At 48.0% G+C, this 20521-nt stretch overlaps 7 protein-coding genes across 7 annotated transcripts; 2 read left to right on the top strand and 5 right to left on the bottom strand.

Moving 5' to 3' along the window:
* Positions 1 to 1556: 1556 nt before the first annotated feature.
* N7516_007727 (carnitine O-acetyltransferase CAT2) lies at positions 1557 to 3548 on the bottom strand (the record flags this gene model as incomplete). Its single annotated transcript, XM_057220447.1, has 3 exons — positions 1557 to 1689; positions 1760 to 3422; positions 3512 to 3548. The coding sequence occupies 3 exons, from the start codon at positions 3546 to 3548 to the stop codon at positions 1557 to 1559; spliced, it is 1833 nt and encodes a 610-aa protein (XP_057074538.1).
* A 1179-nt stretch (positions 3549 to 4727) lies between these two features.
* On the bottom strand, positions 4728 to 8529 carry N7516_007726 (uncharacterized protein; the record flags this gene model as incomplete). The annotated part of the gene is given in 7 exon segments (XM_057220446.1): positions 4728 to 5007; positions 5025 to 5496; positions 5531 to 5724; positions 5784 to 6805; positions 6820 to 7466; positions 7543 to 7728; positions 8178 to 8529. 7 exon segments carry the CDS (start codon positions 8527 to 8529, stop codon positions 4728 to 4730), a joined length of 3153 nt encoding a protein of 1050 aa, XP_057074537.1.
* A 1647-nt stretch (positions 8530 to 10176) lies between these two features.
* Positions 10177 to 11109, bottom strand: N7516_007725 (uncharacterized protein; the record flags this gene model as incomplete). Its single annotated transcript, XM_057220445.1, has 2 exons — positions 10177 to 10834; positions 10907 to 11109. The coding sequence occupies 2 exons, from the start codon at positions 11107 to 11109 to the stop codon at positions 10177 to 10179; spliced, it is 861 nt and encodes a 286-aa protein (XP_057074536.1).
* A 725-nt stretch (positions 11110 to 11834) lies between these two features.
* N7516_007724 (Short-chain dehydrogenase/reductase SDR) lies at positions 11835 to 12773 on the bottom strand (the record flags this gene model as incomplete). Its single annotated transcript, XM_057220444.1, has 1 exon — positions 11835 to 12773. The coding sequence occupies one exon, from the start codon at positions 12771 to 12773 to the stop codon at positions 11835 to 11837; it is 939 nt and encodes a 312-aa protein (XP_057074535.1).
* A 1019-nt stretch (positions 12774 to 13792) lies between these two features.
* On the top strand, positions 13793 to 14345 carry N7516_007723 (uncharacterized protein; the record flags this gene model as incomplete). Its single annotated transcript, XM_057220443.1, has 3 exons — positions 13793 to 13969; positions 14019 to 14132; positions 14247 to 14345. The coding sequence occupies 3 exons, from the start codon at positions 13793 to 13795 to the stop codon at positions 14343 to 14345; spliced, it is 390 nt and encodes a 129-aa protein (XP_057074534.1).
* Positions 14346 to 14804: 459 nt separating this feature from the next.
* N7516_007722 (bZIP transcription factor) lies at positions 14805 to 16326 on the top strand (the record flags this gene model as incomplete). The annotated part of the gene is made up of 3 exons (XM_057220442.1): positions 14805 to 15206; positions 15278 to 16184; positions 16235 to 16326. The coding sequence occupies 3 exons, from the start codon at positions 14805 to 14807 to the stop codon at positions 16324 to 16326; spliced, it is 1401 nt and encodes a 466-aa protein (XP_057074533.1).
* A 937-nt stretch (positions 16327 to 17263) lies between these two features.
* N7516_007721 (zinc-binding alcohol dehydrogenase family protein) lies at positions 17264 to 18346 on the bottom strand (the record flags this gene model as incomplete). The annotated part of the gene is made up of 1 exon (XM_057220441.1): positions 17264 to 18346. One exon carries the CDS (start codon positions 18344 to 18346, stop codon positions 17264 to 17266), a length of 1083 nt encoding a protein of 360 aa, XP_057074532.1.
* Positions 18347 to 20521: the final 2175 nt, after the last annotated feature.

Here is a 20521-nt window from a genome sequence, read left to right as displayed (position 1 = left end):
GTATGAATTCAGGATGTAATGGCCTGTTGCTGGTGTTGCTGTTACTAGCAAAACTTCCCATTGGAAGTGTCGAGGTCTTTAATATGGGAAACCCGAAATTAATGTAGAAATCCATCACAATATATGTTGGCTTCATTTACTGCGCTGTAGGTAAACACTCATAAGAGTTGAATTTATGTAAGATACATACATGTAGACTACACTGCCTTCAATGTTCCCAGGTAGGCTTAGCCATATCAACGAGGTACTCTCTCGAGATCTAGTATTCCTCATGTTCTACCACTTCTACCACAGTCTAAATCATATCCTTGTTCAGACAACTCCGATGTCAAAGTCACACAGATCCCCCCAAAGATCGAGGAACACAGTCCAACAATGACCCCATGATCAATAAAAGACCCCAGTACACCTAACCATCCTTAGCGAAATCCCCCCGTCAGAGTCCGCAGTTCATACGAGTACCGAAAAAAAAACAATCATATCGACAACAGCCCATCAATCAAAAAGATGCCCAAGCCTCAACCGATTCCAAAATACCAACCATATAACAACTCCTCACGGGAATACAATCCAACAACCGAATCTCCCAAACCAGCAGGAACAAGATCAAACCCGCACCAAAACACCGAACCAAAGTGATCGAAATCCAACCAGACCTTACATCTACCGAGAACTACATAATCACCATCCTTCCTCCTCTCCTTCCTCCCCTTCCCATTACAAGCACCCTCCTCCGTCTGCTAATACACAACCTCAAGAACATGTCCAAAGTTGCAAAGAGTCACAAAGAAGAACCCCACAAGTACTGTACCCCCGGTGCTAGAAACACCATCAATCAGATCCCCCCAAACATCCCATCCCTCACGATACAAGTATGAACCTCGCGGACCTGTTCCACAGACGGATGACGGATAGGCAGGCGCCGGGTATACAATAAAGGGGATGTATCTCGCTGACACCGAGACTGATATATTTGTAACTGTAACTGTGGTTGTATCTTTATCTTTATCTGTGGGTGTGGTGTCTCTGTTTGTATGGGCTCATGGAGATGTGCCGTAGATAGTAGGGAGAGAGCCCGGGCATTTATCTGTATTCTTTTTTTTTTCTTTTGTATAGTGTTACTCCGTGGCCGTATCACCGAGATGGTTGGTTTGGTTTTCGGTTGAAACAACTGAATAAAGCGATGGGTTTGTAGTGTGTGGTCTCTTGGGCAGTCGTTGTCACGGCGTTAGTTCCCCGATGTGAATGTTTATTTTTCAAGCTTGGAAATTGACTTAGGACTATAGAACTGGAGATTGAGTATCTACAATAAGGCAAAGTATACAGGAACTATGAATAGACACATTTGTCGATCCAATTCATTCTATTCAGAAAAAGAACGTAAAACTAGAGGCGAACCACATTGAGTACAATAACAAGTGTACATGTAGATACAATACACAATTCCAAGTTCAAAAAGAAAAACAAAGATATATTCATCTAGCAGGCGCTGGAGTAAGGAAACAAAAATCCAATAGCACCTAAAGTAACAAAAACCGGGTATATGCAAGACATATCTACAGCTTTGGCTTCGCGGCCTGGGCAATCAGGTCGGGCATGAGGAGGTCACGAAGCTCAGTGGCAGCCTCATTGAGGTAGTGACTCATACGTTCAGCACCAATACGCTTGCAGACAATGTTGAAGTTGAGACTGGAAAGGATTAGTTAGTGATATGGATAAAAAAGAAAAAGAAGGGGGACAGAGGGTGCTTGATGCTTACCTGTTCTCGTTGATCATGTAGGCAATTCCGAAACCATCATCAATAACTTGGCTCCACCCGTATCCGTTGAAGAACTCAGAGCTCAGCTGGGAGGTGGAGAGGTACCAAGAGGCAGAGTAGGCGAAGGCGGGATCCTGGTAGATCTCGGGAAGCTTCTCACCGGGCTGGAGAAGCTTCTTCAGACCGAACAGGTGACGGTCAACACCGTGACCGGAGCTAGCCTCCTGGGTGTACTTAGTGTGCTGGGCGAGGGCAGCGCGGAAGAGCTTGACAGTCTCCTCGCGGGGGGTGGTGTGGTCCTCGTGAGCCTTGCAGAAGGCGACGCTCTCGTCGGAGACGGAGCGGGTTGTCTCCGTGCGGCCTTCGGCGTACTTGCGAGTGGAGGCAGACTCGTAGGTGGGACGGTTCTTGCCGTACATCTTGAAGTAGGCCAATTGGATGGTCATCTGGACGAAGGCGTCGGGGCTGCACTTGAACTTCTTGATCAGACCCTTGCCGTATCCCTGGTAGGCCTGGACGACCAGCTCGTGAGAACCGATCTGCTTGCGGTGGTACACAGCTGCGACATCAATGGCCTCATTGGCGGTGTCGTTTAGCTTGAAGTTGATAGGCTTAGGGTCGGCGAGCTGGGAACGCACGGTCTGGGCGGAGAGGTCGATCTTCTTGTTGAAGATGACATTGTTGATATAGTCGTTCAGGCGGTGGGTGGGAGTGCCATCCATCATGCTGTGCTCGCCCATGAAACCAGCGGTACCATTGTCGTTAATAATGAACTGCAGAGGCTTGTCGAACCAACGGTTGGAGCCATCACCGTGCCAGTACTGAGAGCAGCGCTCAGCCAGAGTGACAGGGCGGGCATCGTCCAAGCAGACCACGAAACCAGCGGACTCAATCTCCTGTAAGGCCAGCTCATTGGCAGGGTCAAGAGAAACGATGGTTTTGCGAGCAGCAGTCCAGTGATCACGGTCGGCAACAGTCAGCACACCAACGGGTGGCGCAGGCTGTGCAACCTCATAGATGCGCTCGAACTGTTTCTCCAACTCAGAGACATTGAGCTGCCGACCGTCCACGACGAGCGGGACCTTGAAGAACTGGTTCTTGCGGACCACAACGATGTGCTGGTTCTCAGCAGCGGCATACTTGCGAGGGAAATCCGACCCCTCGGCGGGGATGCGGCAGCAGTTGAACATGTACTGGTACGAGCTCATGGCCTGAGGTTCCTTGCGGAGGTACTCGGGCTCCAAAGAGCCATCATCGACCTTAGCCTTGAACTCGAGCGCAGCAGTGGTAATGGCAGCAGCGCGCTTGGCGGGGTTGCGACGCTCGCGGTCGTCCCGGTAGGAGTAGAAGTAGGAGACGTAAGGGATGACGGGGTCACGGTAGGTGAGGTAGGCGGCCTGGTTCCACCATTCGGCGAGCCAGTTCTTGATCTTGGGGTCGGCGGCGCGAGCCAAAAGACGTTTCTGTAGAGACTCACCCTGACCACCGGGGCGGACGAACTCCTCTACGGCATTCTTGGTGCGCTCATACTCGGACTCGGAGACAACGGCGTGGACGGACTTGAGGTACCGACGGCTGGTCTCTTCTAGGGAGGGAACGGGAAGTTTGGGGAGAGAGTCTTCGAAACGAAGCATTTTGCCCTTGGAGAGGTCCTCCGCGTATCCTATTCTTCTGTTAGCAAGTCTGATTCTTATTTGGGTGTAGATGGGCTAAGGGATAGCCCGCATTGCGCCGGACGCATGTGTTACTCACCCTCAGGGACGGAAGATACCGTTCGTCGGGGGGCCATTGTGAGAGTCTATATGCGAGTCAATGGATTGATTCCAGGAGATTTCACTGCATTCCACAGTAAATCCACTGTCATTTACAAGAGGACTTACTGAGCGGGTGAGGAGAGAGTTTGGAGGAAGGCGTTGCCTTGACAGGGTAGAAAGACGACTTCGGGCAGAAGCAGTGAACATGCCTCTGGTTAAATGAAAAATAAATTTGTTATAAAGAGAAGTGAACGTGAAGGTGAAGCTTAAAGGGAAAATAAGAAGAGAGTTGGCCGAATGACGCTACAGAAAGCCTCGGCTGGCGGGGAAGCCGGTAAAACGCGGTACCGGGGTGGGTGTGTACATACATAACTAATGTAATGTAACTATCTCAATCGGTCCCGTCCGAGTTATTCTTTTCTTTTTCTTTTTCCACGGGAAAATGAGGATACGAAGAGATTGAGACTGTAATGAATAATAGTTTTCTTTTATATTTTCATATATATATACATGTATATTTACTATGTTTTTTCTTATTGTGTTGGCTACATACATGTGTATATCTCAATTCGACTTATAAGCCATTGAAATATAATACAGAAATACCAATACCATACTCCACCGATGAGCCTCGGTCCGTTTCCTCGTTGATCTTCGCAGTCACAAGGAAGAAAGGGAGATGGATATCACCTGAGAATAGGAGAATATTATTTTCATTTGAAAAGGCAGTATATAATTGTATAAAACACAATTATAAAACACAATTATAGACATCAACAAATTATCCAAAATACACAAAACCCCCAAACTTCAATACTCCGGTTCTCCGGGCGATCACAATGCGGGGAGAGCTTCTAGCGTAAATAGATACACATACAATATACAACATACGGAATCATGGACAGTCTCAATGTACATAGATAGTGACAGAGTAATAAGAGAAGAAAGATAAAATAGCGCTAGATTATGTATAGATGGGAAAAAAAATAAATCGAAAATCTCCCTTTCATCCGAACCCGTTGACCCGGCCAATAAAACAAAACAAAATTCAACAAGAAAAATGACAAGAGAAAAAAAAGAACAAAAAAAAGAAAAAAAGGAAAAGCCACCTTGGGGATATCCCAAAGTACACTAAACACGGGGAAAAGGAAATATGAAATAAAAGTCAAAAAATCATAGACACCTTCCAAGGTGGATCAAGCCCAAATCGACCATCAGGAGACTGGCTGCACAGCGGCCGGTTGATCCTGGCCATCGATAGGTCGAGGTACCTGCACCCCGTTGCGACGGAGTTCGTCCATTTTAGCCATGGCAGGTCCCGTGCAGATGCGACCGGTCTGCATAAGCGTACGGAGACGTTTCCGACGGGCCTCGCCGCTGCGCTCTTCACCACGGGCAACGCCCTCGTCCACCCAGTCCACGGCATGGACCTTGAAGCTCATGCCGTCGTGGTGACCGGCCCATTTGCGGGACTTCAGCCCGAACATGAGAGTGCTGTCATACTGTGCCACGCGGGGAAGAACGAGCAGGGTGATGTGCAAGTCCTTGTCGGTGGGGGGATCGGTGGTAGGCGTGGGCCTTTAGTCGGGTTGTCGCCATCAGTGGCTTCGGGTGGCGGTGCATGCTGGTAAGTATCTTTAATCTCGAGATCGAGCATTGACTCGTCCACGTCGTCACCCCACGCACCACGAATGAAGCCGGAGTGGATGGCAGCGGCGACAGGGTCGGAGTCGTCTGTATAAACACCAGTGCCCCAGAGGGCCCGCCGGGCGCAAATTTCCTCCCGGTGAGATTGGTCGATTCGGAAACGGGGCACTCGGACGGTAAATGTGCAATTCTCCCGCTGTTCGAAGCGGGGGAGGGGCTGGGGGGGTTGTTGTATATCCAAATTTGGAGCTGTCCAAAGAGGACTTGGCAGTGGGGGAACTGATGCGAGGTGTGTAGAGCGTAGAGCCAAGGTGGTGCCGAGGAAGATGGGCCACACTCGAAATCAACGGCTCCAGGTTTACAGTAGTACGAGGCTCGCGGATAGGAGATGCAGCGGGAATGGTGGCTGGTCGAGGAGCATGGTGATGATGATGATGGTGATGTTGGTGGTGATGGTGTGCAGCAGGAGGCTCCGCCGGGGATGTTCGATGGAAGAAGGTGGGACGTTGAAGGGAGCTCAGGGTAGCCGCCTCTTCGTCTACCTTATGGCGATGGTGGTGGTGGCTAGAGGAATGTTAGCATGTGGATGATAATCAAGAGTATTCTGATTGGGTAGGTCGTACTGATGGTGATGGTGGTGGGCATGCCGAGAGCGACGGGCGTTACGTGCTGATAGTAAGCCTCGGGCGTCATTGGACTCAATTTCCATCTGCTCCTCGTCGCGCGACTTTCTCGGCCGTCTGCCGGCTGCAGAAGATGGTCGGGCAAGCTTGGACGCCTCATCCATCCCTTCTCCGTTCATCGAGCGACCTGTGAGGCTATCGCGCTTGAAAGGACTAGTTCCCAACGGTGTCGATGGTCCGCTGCCACCGGTAGCCGCGGTGACACCACCGACACCGCTGCCAATACCGGAGAAGACTCGCCCCAGTTCATTTTTGATGGCTGGCTCACCCGCAGGACCAATGTATGGAGCTTGGGCGCCTTGTACGGCTTGGGGAAGAGGCGACGCACGGCCACCGCGTTTCCCATCGACACCAACGGTCAGCAGACTGCGATGATGGAGCAGCTCATCGCTTCCTTTGCGACGTCCCTCATCAGCCAAGGCTGCCAGACCCGATGACGCGGCAGCTGTCGATGCGGTGATGACAGGGGTTGATCCTATCCGTGAAGGCTGTCCTTGGTGTCTGGGATATGGATCATGGGGCGGAGGAGGAGTGGGTTGACTGTTCCGAGACTGAAGCGAGATCTGAGGTTGTCTATTCCCACCCGGTTGTGACCCTAGTGATTTAGTGTAGCTCTGAATGGCCCCAAACCCGAAACCCGACCCGTGCTCCGGCGCCGGGAAGCGCTTACTTTCCGGGGATGGAGGGTGAGAGCGACCGTGGTCCCATGTAGAGCTGCTCTGGTGCCGATCGAGCGGGTCGCGTTCACCATAGTGGGAGCCATACCGATATGGTCCAGGCTGGTTCAACTTGGCATCTGATCCGTGGATTGGAGCTCGGTCTCGCTCCCGCTGTGCAGCATCCTCCGGGCGCCGCTCGTCAAATATGTTTGCAAACCGACCATGCTGTGGATCATGACTTCCGTATGACCCAGATGTAGGCCGAGGGCCGGACTCGAAAGGGCGATCCGTGGCCCCGCCGGGCTGGGAGATCGGACTGTATCCGGGGGTCGTGTGGGTGCGTCAGCATGGGGCGGCTGACTACTGGGCCGAGTGATCGGACCGTTGAGACTCATGCGACGAGGTTCGGTGTACGGTAGCTCTGCCGTGGAGATTCGAGGCGAAGGGTGCGTCGAGTGTGGCTTCTCAGGATACTGTGAGAGTGACGAGCGCGTCAAGCCCCCGAACACCGACTGCTCTCCACCCTGACTCGAACCTCCACCGGAACCAGACCGGTATGTGCGGGGCCCTGGAGGCTTGGAGAATGGCTTCTCCGGTGTGTGAGAACGACGGAAGGAGTTATCGAGTGGTGAGGGTCTTGCCGGGGCAGTGGGTGGGGACATGGCGGCGGAAGATGATGATGGAGGTGCATTTCCAAATATCGACGATGCAAGTGGTCGTGAAAAGAACGGCGCAGATTCTCGTGTAGGTTCTCGCGCAGCCCGATCCCCGTCCGAACCTAACATAGCGGAAATTGACATGCTACTCCCCGGTCGGTGCGCCTGACCGCCAGGTATATCGCGCGACATCAAAGATCCCCCAGGCGTGTGGGTTGGTTGTGTTCGCGAGGAATATGTGTGTGGAGGAGATGGGGGTGGCATTTGGCGATTTCCAAACGCGGGTAGCGCGGACTGTTCGTTCGGACCTAGCAGACGAGTTCGAGTTAGCAAATGGGGGTTTGATTTTTTTTTTTTAATACAGCGAGGGGATTCCAAGATAACCACGCATGTCCCGATCGGATGAGGAACGAGATCCATGTATCGCGACAAGGACGGTTGCACGGCGCTTTCGGGACCAAGTCGGGTGCTCACCAGGAAATCCAGGACTACCACTGCTGCCCTGGGAAGTACGACGCGCAGTTTCGTGTTGTGATGGCGTATGATTCATAACGGAAACACCTAAGAGCCCTGAGAACGAGTGAGCAACAGTTCCAAAGGGAAAGCAAGGGCCAGATCGAAGAGAACCCGTGACCCCGGAAGCTCACACGCTAGTCCCAAAAGGGCAGGGGCTCCTCTGAACACGCTAGTCCCGACCTGGACTAGCGCTCCCGAGCTGTCGTCCAGTCGATCTGCGCCACCGGGGAAAATCCATCAGGGGGCAGTGTGTTGGGGCAAGAGAAGAGGGGGCAAGTTTCAGAGAATGGGATTGCATGTAGTCACATAAATTTGACCTGAATCTGATGGCTACAGAACCCCATTCCTCCGGTCACGCATTTCCCCTAAAGCCGACTGGAACAAGGTGACAAAGTGGAGGCCGACCACGGCACAAGTCCGATCCTTGGGATTCCTCAATCTGGGGCATCGGAAGCATCTGGGCAGGGGAAAATAAACAAAACCAAATTAAAGAGAATGCCTACCTTCCCGATATCGAACAGCCTGAGGTTGCGAATTATTCCTGCGATGTGTTTGTTCATCATTCCTCGTCTCGAGACTCCCATGTCGACGGTGTGCTTGTGTTGGGCCATTCCTCGGAAAGTATGCGCTGGAAGTATCTCCACGAGAAGTATTCGACGTCCGTGAAGTGGTTGACTGGTACAGTTGTGACGGAGAGGGCGTGGTGTTTGAAGAGGGAGAGGGGTATGGGCGAGGCTTGTCAGTCTCTTGACGAGACTCGATAAAAGGCGCAAACTGTGGATTGTGAGGTTCTTGTGAGGCCCCTAAAGGCGAGGGCCGTGGCGGGTACGAATATTGTAGTCGTCGGTAGTCCATATCCAAAACTGTGTTTGAGTAGTAAGAGGTAAGATAGAGGGAAGAAAAGGATTAGAGAACAGAATGGCGGTGGAACAGTGAAATGCAAAAGAAAAGAGAAAACGGAAATGGGCCAGAGCTGCAGGATCAGCGGTTGATCGCGCGACCCGGATGATAGCACAATGGGAACGTGCAGAAATAGGGCGTTTAGGTGGAAATGTGTCAACAATCAACACTCAGTTTAAAAAAAATAATTCCCCTTTTTTACAGAAAAATTTCTTCCTAAAGATTTGGGGGAAGAAGGAAAGAAAAAAACGGTGAAGCGATGACGGTATTAGCGGAGCCAAGACCTTTTTTTTTAAAAAAAGCTATGCATGCGGGGATTGTGTACGAAGTACATTGTATATGTGTACAATTGTAGTTAGTTATATAGTTAACTAGTTAGATTGTGTGGATACATTAGATACATATATATGTATATTATATGCATCGAATATTATAAAAAAACAAATACAACAGTTACATATGTTCATTTTAAAAATATATTATTATTCAAATTCATGCCCAACCCACATGCTTCTCTAAATCCTGAAGTTTGTGTGTCTTGTATTACCTGTTCCTTGTGTACCGGGATGTGTGTGTGCTAAGCCCATTTGAAAACTTGCATATGCAGGAAATACTTATGAAGTATGCTAGGATGACCTTGTTTGGGCAGAAAATGGGAATAAAGTATCTTATTATACTAGACTTTGGGTATACTTCATTTTTAGCCTCTTAACCTCTTCAACCGAACACACCGGTCATAAATATATTACGCATCTTAAATATACCGAGGTAATCAAATGCAAAGATGATTCACAAAAAAAAGAACCAATCAGAGACACTGAAATGTCATAGGAAACACAATCCATGGATGTTCAACATTTGGCCGTGGAACCTCACTCTTACTTCAATTGCAGAGCCGGCCTCATCCCAATCTTGGCCATGGCGCGCTTAAGTAGATAGTTGGGGAATTCACCACTGGTGAAGATGATAGCCTAGGGTCTATAGATATAGTAAGGGTTAGTGAAAATAGTAGTAAGCCGAGGACCAAAGTCATGACTTGGGTTCAATGCTGCCCTAGTCTAATAGGCAAAGCACATGCTTAGAGAAAGTCATGACCACCCTAGGTAGTGTATTCTAATCTCACTAAGAGCTAGAATGGTGGGGATTGGAAAAGCCGTAGAACTAATAATCCACACACCTCACGCGGATTCAATTCATCACGAAGCTGTTAATAATACCAATGTCCGGATTAGGGCGGACACCGGAAACACCCCTATAAATGTAGATTGATTCCTAGATTTAAAAGGGGTTCCGTTGATATTTACATTGATTCTATTAATTTGCATCATTTAAAGCTTTACATACATTTGCCCTATATAATATTACATCATGGCCGATCGCACATCGATTCTAACCTTGGGACCGCCCCGGCAATATCACGCGCTTACGCGAGGCTGCAGGTTGAGAGCTGAGAGTATTCCAAAGTGGATCACCTTATCAACCTCCTTGCTGTGGATGGGAAGTCGCAGATGTGTATTAAAAGCACAAACACAATATTGAAAATCGATATCATTAACATTATTAAAAGAAACTCGAATTGGGTATCACAGAAGTCAACAATACTCATACTATACACACCGGCGATAGATCTCGAAGGTTATCCTGTATAAGCTCACTCGTCGTTAAGCGTCCTTCCGGTAGAACAGACCAGAAGACATCAGAATAAGAATGATTGACACAGTCACTCTTAGGGAATGCCTCCCCAGTAACTACGATAGTCACAGGGCGCTGAACAACATTTTGTCCATCCCAATGAGACAGATACCCCCTCTGCCGGAGAGTGTCAAGTTGTTCCACGAGATGCGGGTACAGTTCATGAAGTGGCGTCTTGGCATCAAGCATCAAAAGAAAAGTTTGCACCAAGTCAGCGCGAAAGCTGCCTGGTGTTTCGGGGTTAAGAGATGCCCAGACGGTGGCATCGTTCTTAGCTTCAATTTTCGCTAGAAGAAGGCCGAGACCGAGTCGCTGCAGGAAGCCCTCGGGCTCGGTTTCTGTAACGGCGTTTCCAATCTGCAGCTCGCCGTGGTGCATCCACACGGCCGTTCGGAGTCCATCGCATCCCTCGTTGAGAGAGGACTTGAGGGCATCCGGTCGGGTGTCTAGTGTAGGGAACGTGCACGCACTATTCTGGGAGTGAATCTGGGTGTGTTGTATGGATGCATGAAGCGGAAGTATCCGTTTGATATTGGTTGGGAGCAATCGGAGACATTGGAATGCGGCTCTGGTAAATGAATGTTGTCAGCTTGGCGTTTCCCAGGGACTACAACGTTGTAAATATTACGGCAATACTCACAAGCATCCGAGGATAAGGCATGCAGCGCGGAAGAGAATCGCCCTTCGCTTTCCGATAGATTCATAGTATTCATCGAGATAAGGCGACAAGCCTGGAATGCACTCTGTCGGATATGATCGTAGGGGATGATCATCGAGGAGCCATGGGTCATATTCAAATCCCGTGTTGGATTCAAGAACAAAAGTCTCCTTTGGAAACTCCATGATTGCAGTTTGCCCGTCAGATGAACTAGCAGCTTCCATAGCGAGCTTCAAGGGTGAAAGCTCCCAGGTGCGATATAGCTCGTAGAAGGGGGTTTGCAGAGTGCCAAGTACTCAAAAGCCACGGGTGCGACGTGCATAATATAAATATTGTAAGCTCAAGATATCCAAGATGAGGGGGCATCGCGCAATTGTGTAGTGAATTGCGTGAAGCACGCAATCATGACTGGCGATTGCATTTGCATGATCGTCGGATAAGGTCTCGTGTTAAACTCGCACATTTTTCGAATTGATAAATTATAATTTTATAGAAGGTAATGCATCCATTCGCATGGTGTACATGTGCAATAGATCGTAGTTAACTATACAACCAAGGGGTTGCACAATGACATCTCGCGAGTATCTCACAACTCCACCAAGACGCCAAGACGCCAAGACCAGGCGCAATCTTATTCAAGGCAAAGTGAAATAACTACATTGATGGGTAACAGCTACAAATCACAGAAGAAAGGCGATACCAACATGGCATCACACAGAAAAAAGTTGTTCCGACTGCGAGAGAAAACAGCGATACCTCAGCCAGCCATACCCAAAGTATATTGCTGTACACAGATCAAAAGAATGCCACCCGACCTCTTCAAAGTACGTACTTAATGGAGGGCCTAAAGCGACGCATTTGGAGTTTCTTAACACGATTATGATACAGTAGAGATTGCATTACACGAGCACTAAAAGCCATGTTCTTTGAACTCTTGCTCTGTCCATCGCCACAATTCTTCCGCTTTTTCCATATCACTCTCGATGCCCATTCTTTCCACTTCCTTGAAGAAGGGGATATAATACGCACCGCTCTTCACTTCAGCAGGGTCAGCGGCACTTGCCCATAGCTGATTGAGCGTGCCTGTAGAAACATCCACGGAAGCCACTGAGGTGAATAGTTGAAAGATGAATGACAGAATCCGGTTGGCTGTCATCCCACCCCCGATGTTCGTCCGGACGAGCCCTGGGTGTAGAGCAACCGACTTAATATTGGTGAAACGTTGGGCAAAAGATTTTGCAAAGTATATGTTGGCGAGTTTTGAGTGACCATAACGGGCGACAGTGCTAATCTCGGTAAGGGGTGTCTTGACCTGGTTGAGAAGTAAACCGGCCTTAGGAGCGTTTCGATATATCTCGGAGCTAATGTTCACGACACGAACATCAGCCCCGGAAGTACCAGAGGTCTTGGTGAGGATCGGCAACAGCAGTCGAGTGAGTAGTGCCGAACCCATGTAATTTGTGCCGAATTGGACCTCATATCCATCTTTGGTCAATCCCGGGGGAGAAGCAAAGACACCGGCGTTGTTAATGAGGATATCGAGACGGTCATTTGTGGATAGGAATAATTCAGCGGCGTGTTTGATGGAGGCGAAAGACGCAAGATCCATTTCCAGAAAAACGATGTTCGCGGAAGGGACCTCTCGCTTGATATCAAGAATTGCTTCTTCTGCTCTCCCAGCATTCCGAGCACCCATATATATTTTGGTGGGATTGTGCATCGCCAATTGCTTTATGGTTTCTTTCCCAAGACCATTGTTGCCCCCAGTCACTAAGATGACCCGTCCAACAAGACTTGGAATATCTTTTCTAGGGTCAAAAGAGTGGCTCTTGCCAGAAAGAAAGAACATATTTTGAAAATGAAAATGTATCTGATATTGAAATGGGCCTGTTTTTCGTACAAAGAGTAGGTGTCATTCAGCTAAATATTTAAATATCCGTAAAGTCCTGATATAATTTCTTGAAGGGTGGGATCCTGATGAATAATGCTCCCGAGTATAGACGATCATGACCGTCTACGGGCGACTAATTATGCCACCGACACATAACTCTCTCATTGGTTCATATTGCCAGCAGTAATTTAGATCCACTAATGTTGTAGATGCTTAAAGATTGTTTGAATACCTGGATTATAGTTATGTGCCGGTGGCATACTTAGTCGCCCGTAACCGTCGGCCTTCAATTGTCCCGTCAAACCTCAAATATCTCTTCAAACGAACCTTGCCTACAATTCTCGGATTATACTGCATTTGGACTTGAATTATTTATCGGGGCAGTGCATTGATTGAACCCTGGAACAATGGATGAAAATATAATGGCAAGTATAGTGTAAGAGTACTGTGTACAGTTCAATTGACTGTATTGACTGTGACATCCATGCTGACTAAGTTCACGGAGAAACCTTGGAACCTTTCCTTTCTTGGCTCGGGAGGATCACTCATCATTTCACTCGACCATAACTGACCTGTACAGGAGACCGGGTTTGATTTGTCAATCCTTGAACTATCGCCGAGCCGGTCTATTAACCAAGCCGAATCGCCTTGGCTCAATAGGCGGTGGATAGCACTCACAATGTTAGACCCACATGTGATAATTGGTTCTCAATCATGGCTTAAATCAAAAATTATTTCCTCTTCTAAAATAGACCTTGCTCCAGTATAACCAACTCCAATACGACAAAGGTAGAGAGACCTGTCGCGGAGAAATTGTGATTTTGGCAACGCCCACATCTAAAGATCCTGCGAATTAGGGTTTTATGGATCGTTCTACGGAAGTCCTCTACGAGGGAAATTGCCATTGCAACGCTGTGCGTTTCTCTACAAAACTACCGTCTCCGCTGTCGCAGTTGTCGGTAGTTTCTTGCAACTGTATGTACACGCATAATGCCCCTACCCTACAAGCTCTGTATTCATCTGCCCTGCGGATAAGTTATATCATGCAATTGACAGAACAAAACCCTATTTTAGGTAGCTATTGTCACATTTCAGGCAGTCTGCTTACGTTCGTGGATGATATAGAGATTCACCAAGGGAGAAACTCGCTTAAGGTATGAATCACCTGAGGAATTGGTAGGGTTAATGACCAATGTGATGTAGGAATATCGGTTCGGTTCGCATACTATACAGATCTTTTTTTGCGGAAGTTGTGGTGCCAATGTTTACAACAAGTCCGTGAATCCGAAGTTTAGATACGGTCAATGTGCTATTAATGTAAGTAAACGATTTACTTGCTGAGTACCACCCTCGTCTGCATACAAAACACCCGTTCAACCCTATGGAAGAAAGTATACATAAGCTAATAGATATACTGGGATCCCACTTTAGATGCGCCTAGTACACGATATTGACCTGGAAGCCATAGAAATCAGCAAGGGCGATGGTAAGAATATTAATCTGCCACCTTTAGAAGAGGGCCTACTTTAGATTCCGCCAAAAAAAAACCGTGGAACGCTATGAACGGCCTTATAGGCTTTGAGCTTGCTGTGGCGTTTTTTTTTCATACAACCTTGTTTTCCGTAGTGTTGACCTCGTAGTTAACAATTTTTGTGGTAGTGGTTAAGCCCGTTACGAAGCCGTACACGGGCCACACCAAAGTGTAGTAGGTCTGGAGGAATAGAGCATAAAATAACTAGAAGTCCAGATTTAGTTATTCAGTTAACCTTGGAACTATGTATGATGACCAACTCGTAATATGCCCGTTTGTATGGTATCTATACCGGTTGTCACATGATATTCGGTACGAATACCCTGTATCAACTAGGTATTGCAAACCTTAGCTTTTGACAAATTCATCAAATGATCCAACACCTCTGACTGACGGATACTGCATTTTCTCAATTCTCAGATTATCTTTCTGTTCTTTACCTTGGTTCTTTGTACTCTATGGACCAGTCATTATCGCTTCAGCCATCTGGCGACCTACATCTCTCGAGCTATGAGGATACACAGCATAGTACCTTGCCATTCGGCCAAAACGGACATTTCGTACCGCATTCAGTGACCTCCAATATTGAATCACTGCTGCCAATCTCGTCTGATCCCCAGACTGAATCATCTATCTCACAAATAACTCAAATGCATGGCCAATTGCCTATATCTGATTCTGGCGACGTGTTCATCGAGAATCGTTCTTGCGAAAATCAGAAGAAAAAAATTCCCTCTCGATCCCAACCCCAGAAACCGCAGAAACGCCAGCGCCATGAACCAAAGCCGGCCTCATCGTTAGCCAAAAAACGTGGAAGGCCACGAGATGCTGAACCCCCATTGAGTGGAGTCCCAGAAGATGTTCGTTGAATATTGCGAAACCTCCATCAACCTTTGATGTGCATTAACCCAACCACTGACTTTTGCAACAGCGCCGTCGTATACAGACTCGCCTAGCGCAAAGGGCGTTTCGCTCTCGCCAGCGGGAGGCTGTCACAGGCCTCAATAACCGTATCTCTCAACTGGAGACCATCTTGGATCAAATGAGCCTTACCGTTCTGTCATTCAGTGACCAGCTAGTTCAATCTGGGGTACTGGCGTCATACTCTGGCTTAACTGCACATCTGCATGATACGATAAAGACCTTTCATTCTTTGGCATCCGAAGCAAACCCCGACCGCGAGACACAGGTTTCTGATGCTCCCTCACATAGTGAAGACTTGCCCCAATCTTCATTACCTGGCCCAATACCGATCCCGTTATCTAATACACTCCCGCCTTCGTCCCTGGATCGCAGCGGATCTGATCATCCCACCAGTGACAGCTTCCCACATACCCTCGAACCACCAGGGATTTCAGTCATAGAATTGCCTGAATTCATCGAAAGACTGAATTTGGCATGTCTCTACCAAGGAAATCTGGCTTTATGCGACCAGTCCATCGGTTTACACCATCTTCACAAGCCATTCGGGTTCCTTCTCAGTATGATGGATCGGGAGCGTCTCACAGCTTACTTCAAAGCGAGGTTAGATTCCCAAGTAAGCCAGAAGCCGTTAGATGGGTGGGAGGAAATCCCCTTCTTCGTATTGGGTGGCGCAGGAACCCACTATCCCCGGGTAGGCCACTCTTGCCGCGGTTATCACGAATGGGATATGATCAAGGATCCGTTGCCGCTTGTCTCGCCAGATATCCAAGAGCAGTTAAAAGGGGATTGGTTTGACTTGCAAGACCTGGAGGGATTCCTCCGGGAGGAAGACGTGAATCTGACTTTGTGTTCCGATGAGTCAAATCAGGGCTCGCCGACGAAGACCACTATCAATATTGCGCGACTGATGCCAGGTAAATAAGTACTCTGATTTGGGATCTGAAGAGTTTGCTGACTTTGATAGCACTAATAAGCAGGGGAGTCTGCTTAGGTCGCACGCCTGGATTTCAACGCGGTGATGTGGAGAAGGCCTTGCAGCATGCGAAGATATCATGAAGGTTTAGCAATTAATACATATATATAAGTGGTATGTGGGATATAGTAATGAGGCAATAGAGCAAATATCTGCATGGGGCTTGATAGAATTCGTCATGTCATCCATGAGTCCATCCATCAAAGATCTGGCGTAGGAGTCATTAGCTCCTTGGTCAACCAGTGGATCAGATTGAGTCTGAATTCTCGGTTAGTATTAGCCGTCAAACCAGCTAATCTGCAACCGTTGAGTAGCTAGGAGATCTTACAGTCTCTGCGCCTGCACCTAGAAACTACCTAGGTAACTTCGAAGAAGCTTAGGAAGCCACCCAGGTCGGACTTTGCTCAGGGTAGTCTGCGCGTCCTCTTCCGCTATGTCCTCGTCTCGAAACAATGTTGGAAGTCTGGAACTCGTTATAATCCAAAGTAATATAATTTATAATAGTCCTATTACCTGAAGATAACGGTGAAAAGTACGGCGTCCGAAGTCTTTAATATGGCCCTAAGTCTCGACTTTCTTAGTGCGTGCTAGTATTTTCGAAGGCGGCTCTTAAAAAGCAGTTTGGCGGCAGGTAAGAACTCAATATCTGTCTTATAGAATAGCTAGAATAGTTTCTATATAGTATCCTAAGAGAGAAGATCGAGAATTTCGGCTTCATAGAAATGCAAGGCATTGGAATTGGCTTAAACGCCTGAAATTGGGTGAATATGGATATTTGTACATTGGAATAGAAAGCATAGTCTCGATAGTTCAACTGTATGTGTTATATTTCAGAAGATCGCATAATTTCTTCGGCTTTGATGAAGTATACGTCGTGGCGGTAATTCTGAAGACCAAAATTCGACCAATGTTCCTATGCCAATGGTAATCGACCTATTCACAGCCAAGCTCCCCTGTGGTTGTACTAAGCCTCTCGGACTTGAATTTGATTCATCTCACTTCGCATAATACAGCGCTAAACTAAGCTAGAAAATCCACTACTAACTTGCCCCCGGCTACAGCGCCTGCTCGTAATTTGTTCAATCCATCTAAAATGCCCTCAAAGCCTTCCTTTTGCTTGACAGTAGGGATCGGTTTTAAGATGTGCGTGATTGTTGGAAGGACTTTGTAAAAGCGCACAAGAGCTTCGCGGTCGGCTGGTTTGGCCTCGAAGCTTGGCCCAATTGGGGGTAACCACTGGAAAGGGTGACCAAATACTGTATATGCCATCACCATCTCGTACGTGACGCCCGGTACGCTTGACTTGCCGTTGGGCAATAGCGTTACCACCATACCGCCAGTGTTTTTCAGTACTTCTGCACATATGGAAGTAGATTTTCCTTCCGAGAAACAATCGACGGCCTTTGAGATCTTAGGATACGCCTTGACGACATCAGCTGCAACAGTTGCCGACCTGTAGTCAAAGACCGCAGTAGCGCCGTACGCCTTGACAAGGTCGAATGAACGCGGCGAGGCCGTCACAACAACCGTATACCCAGCTGCCTTTGCAATCTGGATGTGAAACAGCCCAGCGCTGGTGGCTCCTGCATAGATGAAAATCGCCTCATCTCTAGGGGCTGCCTCATCACCTTGGACGAAGGGAAGGCCATGTCGGACATTGAGGGTCAACATAGCAGTCACGGCCGAGACGCCGTACGTGGTAGCGTCCGTGTCGCTTATTTCATCCGGAATCTTCCAAGCCAAATCCGAGTCGACTTTCAAGTACTCGGCGAAGGCGCCCTTGTCGGGAAAAAGACCACCGTGCACAGCGCCCGCCACGCGATCACCGGGTGCCCATCCCGACTTAACGGCGCTGCCGACCTGTTGGACCACGCCGGCATAGTCGCAACCTATGATGGAGTGACGAGGAGAAACGACGTCTAAGTGCTTGAAATCCGTCGGATTCAACGCGACCGCCTTGACTTTGACCAAAATCTCATCGGGCGAGATTGTAGGAATGGGAACATCGTCATTGACCTGTCCCCCTTGGCCACAGATTGATTTGCCACTGATGAGGTTGGCAAATCTGGTGGCTAACATGCGGTTGGAAATAAGAGCCTTCATGATGTTATGTCGGATGCGCAATAACCAAAATGATAACGGTGAAGAATAGTAGCAGGCCCTAGTATTTATGGAAATGGTTCAACTATCAGCGTCACATCCAGTTGCAGAGGGGGCAAATACAACACAAAATATGTCGCCACTATGATCTGCGGTGGAGATGGAGCAACTATCTTGCCGACTACCAAAGTTAGTTGAATCGTAACGGAATGGTTACATAACTCCCCCGAATAGTTAACTACCTAACTACCTACCTAAATTAAGTAGTGATGGATATCGTTTAATAATCAGTTTATTCCACCTGGGCACTGCTTTAAATGTATACATAGGTGGTGTTGCGCAGAGGTCAATCCTACCGGGTGCGCTGAGAGCCTGAGACCCTATCCACTCCCCCTTATCCCCTTATTCCCTAGCCTAACCGCCCCCAAACCAGATGTTCCCAAAGGGGTGCCAGTAACGCCTTAGCCTTACAGTTTGCTTCTAAGGGCTTCCGCGTCTTTGCGACCGCCAGGTCACTGAAGCCTTTTAAAGCAGTATTAATGATGGCAATTTTCACAAACGGTGTATGCTCTGTAGTGTGGCGTTCAAGATGGTCCAGCGACTCCAGCCAGACTAGAGAAGCTTTATCATACTACAATAAAGGGCTTGCTCAGTTAGAATATCTCATCGCATGTGACTCACCCTTGTTTCGAAACCATACTGTATGATATATCACCTGACAGGATACATTTAAGGAACGGTCCAGAGTCCAGACTTTACTCTTTCAGAGCACCTCCAGAATGTTGTCGTATCTCAGACGATTTTACTCGGCAGCACTGGTTGCATTGCGATACATTGGTTATCTCAGTTATTGCGCATTTGGCCTCTTGTCTCATATAATCTCGCCATTTATCGGATATCATCCGTCTAAATCTGAAAACCACGACGATCTTGGGGCTAATGACACTACGCCTCAGATACCCTCTTTCAGTCCAACTTGTTACAAAACGAACGAACAGTACTACGACTGCTTCGAAGATGTCCACACCCTCACGTTATAGAAGCCGTTGATGCTGACCAACCCGAGGGAATTAATCTCCGCAGGTATCACTCGTTACCTGAGGATAAAATTCCCGCTCAGCGTCATCGGATTTGCTAGTACCGTGATCTTACCGATGCACTCTGCCATATCCACAGCCTTAGTATAGCCCATGTAGATGTACGGATTGACAATGTCCTCTTTGATGAACACGACGGTGCCATTCTTTGCGATTTTAGCGCTGCCAGCCCTCTTGGCCAGCCAAATCCCGTTTTCCCGGATCTTCCACTTCCAATTAACGGACCCTCGCCGACTCTATCTGAGGCAACAGATATGTTTGCAATGGGGTCGCTTATTTTTCAGATGGAGCATGGAGCCAAGCCTGAGCTGTCTGTTGACAATCATGGCAGATTGGTTCTGCCCACAATACGAACCGATCATCCAAGCCTTGATTCGATCATTCAAAAAGCTTGGCTCGGGCATTATAGCCGCACATCAGAGATGCTAGAAAGCCTCAATTGTATTGATACAAACGGAGTTCGCCATGCTCATGTTGTCCAATTGCGTTCGAGATCAACGGAATCACTGAGAGATCGGATCAGAAAATGGAGGGAGTACCGTGAGAATAAGTTTGGTATGTTATCTGTTATATGTTGTCCCCCTCTTGGTACCTAACAGGATCCCTAGGTTGCGTCCTCAATGGTGTACTCTTAGAAGATCAATTGCAGAGCCTATCTGACTGTTACGGTTTGGATAAAGATGCGGATTTACGTTTCACCGAATGTATAGGTCAGATTCCTAATAGCGTGTGGCAAGGCCCACAATATGATAATGACCCCAGTACTGCTCTTCTTCCTCTCCTTGCCTTCCAAATTGATGTGATAGTTCCTCTTCTGGGGCAATGAGAAAAGAGAAAAGAGCACCGCTCACACCACAAGAAAAACCCTGGCTTTATTAATCAATAACGAAGTCTATAGCCTGGACTAGGATGCACTCACCTCTGATTGCGTTTAGCCAGACCCTGCTAGAAACTCTTCTTGACGGTCCCAGAGTCTAGAGTCTAACGACTAACTATGTACCTTGCTTAATTATTCTACTCATACTAACTAGGTACTATGCAGTAATTGCAGGTTAAGATACGATCCTTATCTCTTATCAGA

This window comes from Penicillium verrucosum (genome assembly GCF_028828655.1).
Source record: "Penicillium verrucosum strain IBT 35672 chromosome Unknown utg000002l_segment0_segment0, whole genome shotgun sequence".
In the NCBI taxonomy this organism is placed as follows: Eukaryota; Fungi; Ascomycota; class Eurotiomycetes; order Eurotiales; family Aspergillaceae; genus Penicillium; species Penicillium verrucosum.
The sequence above is the reverse complement of the archived record's forward strand: the minus strand, read 5'-3'. Positions and strand labels throughout refer to the sequence as shown.